This window comes from Hemiscyllium ocellatum, chromosome 1, assembly GCF_020745735.1.
Source record: "Hemiscyllium ocellatum isolate sHemOce1 chromosome 1, sHemOce1.pat.X.cur, whole genome shotgun sequence".
NCBI classification, from domain to species: domain Eukaryota; kingdom Metazoa; phylum Chordata; class Chondrichthyes; order Orectolobiformes; family Hemiscylliidae; genus Hemiscyllium; species Hemiscyllium ocellatum.
In genome coordinates, this window is record NC_083401.1 from 136,987,269 (window position 1) to 136,998,079 (window position 10,811).

Consider the following 10,811-nt stretch of genomic DNA (forward strand, 5'->3'; position numbering starts at 1 on the left):
AGGATGCAGAATACAGTTGAAATTCAATCAGAAATGGATTTGTCCTGTTCTAAGTTTACTTCAGTTACTAATAAAGTTACACAAGTAAGAATATACCTATATACTGTACCTCAGTGTAGCCCTCTTCTTGTTGAAAAACATACACGTACTGTCATGTCTAACCAAATACATACTGGTCGATGTCAAAACCCACGGTAGTCTCCCACATCTTAGCTATGATCACCCAGTTGAGGCTGATTACGGTGCTGAATAAAGAACCAAACATATGGACTGCTTGTGATCGTGTATTTTACCATGCATTATGTTACTGAATGATAGCACTCAGGAAGACTATAACAACACCAATTTCGAATTATACAGTTCTGTGGAAAATGATGCACAGGGCTTCATGGGGTGTAATCAGACGAAAATGGATATGGAGACAAACTAGCTATTAGGAGGCTTCAAAAAGCTTGTTCAGAAAGATGTAGTAAAAGAGACCTATGAACAGAACAATTATATAAAGGAGTCGAGGAACTTAGGGAGGACATTCCAGGGAATAGGTCCGGAACAGCTAAAAATGAAAATTGTAGAAATTAAGACATGCAGCTAAGCTTTCAATTAGTGTATCAGTTTTGACTTTACAACTCATATTTTTCCGTGCTAACTATATTGTTGGACTAATTAGATAGGTTGTTGGCAGATTTGGGAGTGACACTGAACCAGCAATTTGTCTTCAGATTTTATGTGCGCTGTTTACGCCAATTTATTGGTAAATGCAAGATCACACATGACTGAACAGTAATGTTTTGACATTGACACGTAACTCACTACAGGCTCTAGTGGTAGAAAATTGTTACTGCAGAATAGCAGGACTGGAAGTACAGCAAACCTTTTAATAACCAACACCTATGGGACCAGAAATGTAGCAATTGATCAAATATTCTGGATATCAAAAGGTTCACATAATTAATGTAAAAAACACATACTAAGTAATAGAAATATAATGCAGTGGGTACAAACATCACTGCTATTCTTTATTTACAGCATAAATTAATCAAATAATAATTCAACTTTACATTAAATAAAACTTATCAGCAGAGGGCCTTCTCACTCGCACACTCAAATGGCTACTTGGACATCGTAGAGATCATGATAATACAGTAATCATCTGCTATTTGAGGTAGACTTCATAGTTCTTGAGACATATAATTGTGGCTGGTTCATTAAGAGTACCGGTTCAAAAGGTGCTGGTTAAAACAGAATTTGTTGTACGTGTGAATGTGAATGTTTAGATATAACATGAGAGTGGATCAGCATTGCTATAAACCGCACCTGTTACCATTATAGAAAATCCACTAAATATTGCTTCTCACTTCATACAATACCATAAAAAGACCAGATGTAACCACACATCCTTATTCCCAGTGTGGCTGCAGAACTGGAAGATCTACAATGACATGATCTTTTCAGTCCAGCAGCTGCAGAATAAACGACTGAACAAAGGACAGCAGTATGTACCCTGTATTGTATTTATCAATTTCAGGCACATCCAAGACATCTGACCATCTCCGCAAGGGAAGTCTATTTAAGCTACTGGGGAAAACTGGTTGCCTTGAGAAACTGTTCAATGTGGTTTCCACTTTCCGAGGCAACATAATAGTTAAGGTCAGTCATGGTAGGTCAACATTGAAACCCTTTGACTACTGCGGTGAGGTCAAAGAGAGTTGCGTTTTGGCTGTGACTCTCTTTAGCTTATTCTCCTCTTTGCTGCCTTTGTATGCTGCAGACAATCTACAGAGGGAATTCATATACAGACCAGAACAGCGGGAAAGCTGTTCAGCCTAAAGCCTCATTCCTGATAAAGGGCTTATGCATGAAACGTGATTTTCCTGCTGTTGTTGGAGGTCAATCATCTAGCCTGAGGACAACTCTGTAGGAGTTCCTCTGTGTAGTGTCCTGGGCCCAGCCATCTTCAGCTACTTCATAAATGACGATCTCTCCATCAAAAGGTCAGAAGTGAGGATGTTAGCCGATGATGGTACAACGTTCAGTACCATTTGTGACTCCACAGATCCTGGAGCCGTTTATGTTCAAATGCAGCAAGACATGGAAAATATCCCAAGTTTGTGGTCATAGAGTCATATGCCACACAGCTACAGGATAACAAATATCCTGAGAGACAATTTAACCACTACATCTTGACATTCAAACGTGTTACCATTACCTTATCCCATACTATCAACATTGTGGGGGTTACCATTGACCATAAAATGAACTGGAATAGCTAGGCAAATACAGTGGCTACAACAGCAGGTCAGAGACTAGGAATCCTGAGGCAAGTAACCCGCCTCCTGACTCCCTAAAGCCTATCCACTATCGACCCGTACAAGACAGGAGTCTGATGGAATATTCCCCATTTGACTGGATGATTTTAGCTCCAACAACACTAAAGAAGCTTGTCACAATTCAGGACAAAGCAGCCTGCTTGATTGGCACCACATCCAAAAATCATCCACTCTCCAGCACACAGCAACAGCAGTGAGTACCCTCTACACGATCTACTGCAGAAATTCCTAAGACAGCACCTTCCAAACCCCCTACCGCTTATATCTAGAGGGACAAGGGCAGCAGTTTTGTGGAACACTAACAGCAAGTTCCCCTCCAAGCCACTCACCATCCTGACTTGGGAATATATCACTGTCACTTCAGTGTCATTGGGTCAAAATCTTGGAATTTCTCCCTTGGCATTGTGGGTCATCCTGTAGCAGGTGGACTGCAGCAGTTCAAAAAGGCAGCTCACCACCACCTTCTCAAGGGCAACTAGGGATGGACAATAAATGTTGGTCCAGCCAATGACTCCCAGATCCCATGAGTGAAAATAGTCACTGACAACCACAACATGTGGAGGCTGACTGTTTTGGAAGGGTATTAGTAGAAGAAGCAAGCAGAAATCACAAGCAGAACGTAAAATTTGAATTGCATGCACAGAGAATACAAAGAAAGCAGAGGCTTATAAATCCCAAATATTCTCCGCCCACTGTCTTCCTCTGGAGAGTGCCGTGACGGAGTGAGCCACCACCCTGTAAAATCAGCACTTTAGAGACAAAAGCTGCCATGGATATCAAGGATCCTTTTAGATTCAGGGAACACCCACATGCACCAACCAACCCCACCACCCTGTGGCCAACACTTCAATTCCCCCTCCCACTCCACCAAAAACATGCAAGGCCTGGGCCTCCTCCACTGCCAAATCCAAGCCACATGAAGCCTCGAGGAAGTATGCCTCATCTTCTGCCTTGGGACCCCTAACCATGTGGCATCAACATCGACTTCACTCCTTTCCTCATCTCCCTTCCCCCCACCCCATCTTAGATCCGACCCTCCAACTTGGCACCGCCCTCTTGAACTGTCCTATCTGTTCACCTTCCTTTCCACTGACCCACTCCACCCTCCCCTCCGACCTATCAACATCACCCTGCACCTGCACCTACCACGTCTTCCCAGCTACCTCACGCCCACCCCCACCTTCCTACTTATTTCTCAGCCCCCTTCAGCCCACCACCCACCACATTCCTGATGAAAGGCTTATCCTGAGTTGTCGACTCTCCTGCTGCTTGGATGCTGCCTGACCTGCTGTGCTTTTCCAGCAGCACACTTTTCGATTTAGATTTATGATGCAAAGTGAGCGATGTTGTATTATTGCTGCATCATTGTTTCTTCTTTTTATTTAAAGGGAATATTAGTCAGCTGATAAAATGGGCTGTCAATAGATTATTATCCACTTTATACCATTGCCCAAAGTCACAGTGCCTTACTAATCACCTGGGTTCAATTGATTAACTAAAGTTTCTCCCTTTTCTCAATTTATGAAAGTAATCAGGACAATAAATGTACTTCCCTATAATGGTATACTTCTGCTGTTTTTTGTATCTGTTCATGCAACAGTTCATATAACTTAAGAAAAATCTTAGTTTTCTAATTATCTGTATTTAAGACATAAACAAATGAAGGAATAATGTTAACTGGTCATATATTAAACTTATAGATATTACTTTGTCGTTGAAGAAGACAATACACCCTTGTCAATTACCATGACACCATGTGATGCACCCTTAGAATGGAAACTAACCCTTCAAGAGCTACCAGAGGAGTCAAGTGGAGAAGGTTCTGGTAAGGCAGTGATGAATATAAAGGAATTCCTTAATACGGATCATGAACAGATCAACTTACGTTACATGACTTAAAGTTGCTCAATAATCAGGTTGTGGTGAAGATGAATGAGTGTGATATGTAAGACAGAATGAAACATCATATGCACACATCATTACATTTTTATAATTTCCTGATTTAATATGGAATGGTAGGATATAGAAATAAACTTGTCCATTCTTCATCTATCACTGGTATCTTTGGAAGCCTATAAACAAATAGACAAACAAAATGTAATAAAGTTGGGTTGTTGCCATTATGAATTTAACTTGAATTCAGAACAATTCAATGAAACATACTACGTACAGCAACATAAACAGAAAACCTATTTCAACTAACATTTTATAAGTTGCATTTCTATGATAAATAAATATTTTGAAGGTTATAGATCTTATAAAATCACTGGGATAGTTTCCATCGCATAAGCTAAAATAGGTATACAGGATTTATATTGGTATTTCATGATTAGAACATTTAAGGGAAAAATATCAACTCATCCCAACTGGATAACTCACTGCAGCTCATTGATGGACTAAAGGAATTTCAACTAGTTCAACTAATTAATCAAAAGTAGATTCAGAGGAAAGGAGACATCTAATTTGGCAGCTTCTGTACTTTTGGAAGGAGGTTGAGCATGAAAAACTGTAAGACAAAATTCATCCCTTAAAGCTTTTTGTTTTGCCCTAATTACATGTAAAGAGACTGAATTTCTCTCCCTGTTCTGTAATGTACAAAGAGTTAATAATTCAGCTTTTGCATCCCTAACAGAGTAATTTAAAATCTATTTATTAGGGTCAGTTTATGCATACACTATTTTTAACAGGAGCAAAAAATAATTTCTGTAAAGTGGAAACAGAGTGTGACATCATTCCATACAGGTTAAGGGGAGGTAATTTTTCCCATTTTATGTCCGCCTGCTAAATGGTTAGTATCTGGCGTTTTACATTCTAAACAACATTTAGACTTTTACCATGAAATATCCACAGCCGGGAACCATTAAGGTATCACACTAACCTGTCTCTTATCCATTTTGCCTCCCATTCTGCAGAATGTAGACTTGGATAGCAGCCCATTTGAAATGTCACTGCAATACTGTGTCTTTATAAATATATACATCAGAGATGCAGAAGGGAACCAGTAGCAAATGTAAACATTTCTACAGTGTTGTGAACATTACCACCAAGCTTGTACAACCTTGAACTTCCCTAAATAAACTTGCAGTACTATCTTACAAATTTTTTTCCCTTTTGTGCTGTCCTCAGAAATCATATCAATACTTCACTCAAATAAATATTTGGATCCACAAGCTCTTGTTTTTTTTTTGTACATAATGTGGTTACAATCTTATTTGAAAATGAAAAATTGATTTCAGCTGTAGTTATTGCATTATTGCAATTACAGTTAATGTGCCAACAATTTCAGTGCTGGAACAGGGAACAGATCATTAATGAAAACAGGGAATGCAAAACAAGTGCTTCTGTGTCTCCATTTTAGAAAATAACTTTCTGAATCACTTAGAATGTATTTTGTTTAGAAGGAGATGAAATGAGGTGAAAAATGCCTTTTGTTCACTGTCCATGCTCATGAAATATGATGATGTAATTTGTTATTTGCTCTGTAGAATCTTCAAACTTAATTTGAATTTACTTCCCAGTTATTCCAGTGATGCCATTGTTGGGTCCGCCTGGAATGCATAGTCTTTCTAATTCCTTTAATGGATGACAGTGTGACCACAGACCTAGAGTCACCCAAACACAGAATGGTCTTAACCAGTTGAACATGCCAATTTGGTATTGATTCTCATGCTAGTCCAAGGTGCCTGCCTCCTTGATATCACTGGAGCCACTATGGGGGAACAATTATCTGTTCCTCAACACTAGTATCATTAAAGAAATTTTGAAGGAAACTAGGGAAGGAAATAAAAGGAAAGGAGAACCTTTTTTTTGTTTCTTTTTTTTCACTTTATTATGCTGATCACTTAAAAATGTGCACTGTTAAAGATGAGTCTGCATTAGATAGCCAGTCAGTGAAAATATTAGCATTCACTTGGTCATCATCTATTGGACATTAAAAGTTAGCGTGGGAGACAATTTGCAATGTAAAGGAATGGTAGAGAATCATTATCAATTTCTGGATCATTTTGGGTGAATATAATTACTTTGCAAGAAATTAGGTGCTTGAATCACATCAACAAAAAATGCCAGTCCTTGAAATGGCCAAATTTACAAAATTAATGTATCTCCAAAAATATTCAAGAAACTTGGCACTACTCAGAGCAGAGTAACCAGCTTAAGTGACAGCACATCCACAAATATTCATTCTCTCCATCACCAACACTCAGTAGCAGCGGTGTGCACCACCTATCAGATGCACTGCAGAAACTCATCAGAACTCCTTAGCACCTTCTAAATGCAAGACCACTTCCACCTAAAAGGTCATAGGTACTGGGGACATAGGAAGGCCACCACCGGCAAATTTCCTCCAAGCCACTCACCATCCTCACTTGGAAATATATCCTTGTCACTGTAGTAAAATCCTGGATTTCACCCCCTAAATGGCCTGAAGTGATTCAAGAAGGCAGCTACCATCACATTCTCAAGAGCAGCTAGAGCAATAAGTGCAGGCCCAGCCAGTGACACCCATGTCCCATGATTGAAAAAAAATTAGATAAGGCTCTGTGAATGAATTTCAATGACTTGTGAACACTGCTATGGACATGGAACCTAGAATAAGAGCTTTCTTCCAAGTATTATCCAATTCAATGATCCATTTAATGAACCAGTCCTGGAATTTTAGGAATAGTGTAATGGCACATGAGATACAATCAAGTTTTATTAATTTATTCTTTATCTTCTCAGGAGACCCAGAACCACTAGACCAGCAGAAGAAACAAGAGCATGTACTGAATGAACTAGGTACCGATCTGTACTCATACAAAGGCAATGATGTTGAATCATACTTAGCACCCAATTCACCCTCTGGTTTGTACCGTTTGGAACTGATTTCAACAGAAAAAGATACAAATTTCAAGGTTTATGCTACAACCACTCCTGAGTCAGACCAGCCTTATCCTGAGCTCCCCTATGACCCTCGGGTGGATGTGACTGCTCTTGGTCGTACAACCGTCACATTAGCGTGGAAGCCTAGTCCTACCATTTCACAACTGCAACAGCCTATTCAATATTGTGTGATTATTAATAAGGAGCACAACTTTAAGAGCCTTTGTGCGGTGGAAGCAAAACTGAATGCTGATGATGCCTTTATGACAGCTCCCAAGCCTGGATTGGATTTCAGTCCATTTGATTTTGCATATTTTGGCTTTACTTCAGACAGCGGCCCTGGCAGAGAACGAACAACCGGAGTCAAGTCGCTCACCACATGGATGTCACGACAGATGGCTGGAGCACGGAGAGTGGATCTTCAGCAGATATGCATTGGCAACAAAAACATTTTCACTGTATCTGATCTGAAACCAGACACACAGTACTATTTTGACGTTTTTGCCGTAAACACCAACTCAAATATGAGCACCGCTTATGTTGGAACCTTTGCAAAAACCAAGGAAGAAGCTAAGCAAAAGACAATTGAACTGAAGGATGGGAAAGTGACTGACATCTTTATTAAACGGAAAGGTGTTAAGTTCCTGAGATTTGCTCCAGTTTCCTCCCATCAGAAGATAATGCTTTATGTTCACTCATGTCTGGATGCAGTCCAAATCCAGGTCAGGAGAGATGGGAAGCTGTTGCTTTCACAGAATATGGAAGGTGTTCGCCACTTCCAGCTTAGAGGGAAACCAAAAGCCAAGTACCTGATCCGGCTGAAAGGGAGTAAAAAAGGTGCATCTATGCTGAAGGTCCTAGCCACCAATAGGCCAAACAAGCAACCCTTCCCATCTGTACCTGAAGACACACGCATTAAAGCCTTTGACAAGCTACGTACCTGCTCCTCAGTCACAGTGGCCTGGCTGGGCACGCAGGAGAGAAACAAGTTCTGTGTTTATAAAAAGCTTGTGGAAAATAACTACAGTGAAGAGCAGAAGAAAAGAGAGCAGAACCAATGTATTGGACCAGACATCCGAAAGAAATCGGAGAAGGTGGTCTGCAAATATTTCCACAGTCATATTCTCCAGAAAGCAGTGACGACAGAGACAATCAGAGGACTGCAGCCAGGCAAATCGTACCTTCTGGATGTTTATGTCATAGGACATGGGGGACACTCGGTCAAGTATCAAAGCAAACTGGTCAAAACAAGGAGGTCTTGTTAGTGATTCCAAGTATAGACTCAAAAATTTATTGGACTATTTCACTAGATGAAAATATACAGACTGACTACTTATACAGCTGAGATGTTGCAACATGTATTTGTACTATTTAGAAAGATATCAACTTGTATATTTATGTTTACATAATTCAGTGGTTATTTGAAGAGACTGAGGCTGATGCACTCAGATGGCACTGGGCTTTTGTAGCTGCATGACCGCAAGGTCCTTTGTCACATGTGACATTGAATAATAATGGTCTACAGTGGCAGGAGATCACTCAAGTGCTGTCAGTTTTTTTGACCTCTACATTGCATGAACTGCATCTAAATTATTTCACCTTCCAAGCCGCTTAAAACTAGCTGCCCTGTTAATCGTACATGCAATATAGAACATAGGAAATCTGTAAATTATTTTATAAGAATAAAGTTCAGTCTTAAATGTCTATGTTTTTATGATTGTAAACTTTAAGAATCATCCCCATTAAAATACAATTCTAATTATCTATTTGACTACACTCTGAATCAGTTTCTAATGCTTGGTGCTGAGAGAAATTGCATTGATGTTTTCTTTACAAGGACTCATCATTTATGTATAGTTTGGTGACCTTGTTAATGTTTCTTGCATCTTGCATCACGTCCGTTTGGTGTTTCATATTTATTGAACTAATAAAAAAAACTCACTTTCATCAGTTCTTGTGACGATTGTATGAACAAATTGTCAAAATAAATCGCAAGATAAAACAGAAGGTACATATGAGCCAAATCCCACAGCTAGCTTGGTTTTGATCATGGGGCAAATTGAAAGGGCTAATTAATATCTTCACTAATTAGACATCAGCTATGATATTATGTTAGCACTTGAGACATCCAGTAATAATTGACTAAGAAATCTGAGGGATTTTTAAATAATCAGTTTCAGATGCAGAAACAGTTCCAATGTATCCCATTTGGACAGAAGGAGAAAAGAGAAGGGTGACTTTCATTTATTTGGTGTCATGCAAGTCGTTGGAAAGTTCCAAACAATTTCAAACAATAAAGAGCTGAAATGATTGGTTTGCAGAGAAACGCAGCAACACCATAGATACACCAAGTTCCTCAAATAGAAATGAAACAAACTAACAATAACCTGCATTTATATAGAATTTTCAATGTAGTTAAATGTCCTTAAGGTCCATATGGACTTTAAAGCCAAGCACTGTAATCCATCAGAAATTTACATTAAGCCAAAGAAAATCTCATTAGGACAAGTGAGCAAAAGTGGAATACATTTTGGACAATCTCAGAGGAGGAAAGAAATCTAAAGGGGCTTAGAATCTGAGAATAACTGAAGCATAATGTATTTACTTTTATGTCTGATTCCTCTTGCAATGAAACAAACTGTGACAGTAGATTGAAAATATTTCATTAGCTACAAAGTGATTTGGAACAATATGTAATCTTGAAAGTTGCCATATAAATGCATATCTACACCTCTTTCTTTAAATGTATACTAGGACACTGTGGTAAAGAGGCAGAGGAATTCCAGAGCACTGGGTCTAGGCAGCTGAATGAATTGGCCACCAATAGTGAAAAAAAGGAAGTGGGGGTTGCACAGGAATGCATTCCTTAAAAGTAGAGGAGGAGGATTCTATAAATTCAATCTATTTCAAAGAAAAAATGAAATATACTTGAAAAGGAAATAATGCTATAGCTCTTTGGAAAGAGTAGAGGAGGGGTCTAATTGGATCGCTCTACAAAGAGCTAAAAACACAATAAACGAAATGGCTACTATGTAATTTTATACTTCAAGAATTCCAGGAGACAAGAGTTAAAATCTGAAGCATTCTTGATACTGCCACATTGGAGCAAAGGGATTTGAAAACAATGATGAGATTTTAAAAATTTAACTGGACAGCTAAATTTTGATCACATAGGTGAAGTATTTGCAAGTTGGAAGGAGTTAAAATATGGTTGAAGAGCTTTGAAATGAAGCAGTTTAAACGGTTTTGACATGCTTGACTGAATGTCAGCCCTTGCTCAGTTAATATCACTATTTTCTGTAAATTAGGAGATTTATTTCACAAAAGTTAATGCAATACGAACAAAGTTGGAGGTGTTGCCTTTTGGAAGAAATATCAAATCAAGGCCCTGTATATTGGATATAAAAGATTGCAAAACGGTATTTTGAATAAATGTATGGAGTTGATCCTTCTACATCACAAAAGCAGATGATCTGGTCAGTGTCATTTCTAGGTTTGTGGGAGTTTGCTGTGTTTAAGTTGGCTGCCATGTTTCCAACATTACAAACAAGCACACCAATTTGGAGCAGACAGGCCATTTGGCTCCTCAAGTCTGCTTTGTCTTTCAAAAAGATCATGGCT

The 10,811-nt window shown here is 39.0% G+C and overlaps 1 protein-coding gene across 1 annotated transcript in view; it reads left to right on the forward strand.

The window, feature by feature from the left end:
* Positions 1–9,137, forward strand: part of ndnf (neuron-derived neurotrophic factor) — a 32,831-nt gene extending 23,694 nt beyond the window's left edge. Inside the window, exons 3-4 of the mRNA XM_060832349.1 lie at positions 4,028–4,152; positions 7,050–9,137. Coding sequence (XP_060688332.1) covers positions 4,028–4,152; positions 7,050–8,455 — 1,531 coding nt within the window. The 3' untranslated portion in view covers positions 8,456–9,137. The remainder of the gene's footprint in view (positions 1–4,027; positions 4,153–7,049) is intronic.
* The last annotated feature ends 1,674 nt before the right edge of the window (positions 9,138–10,811 follow it).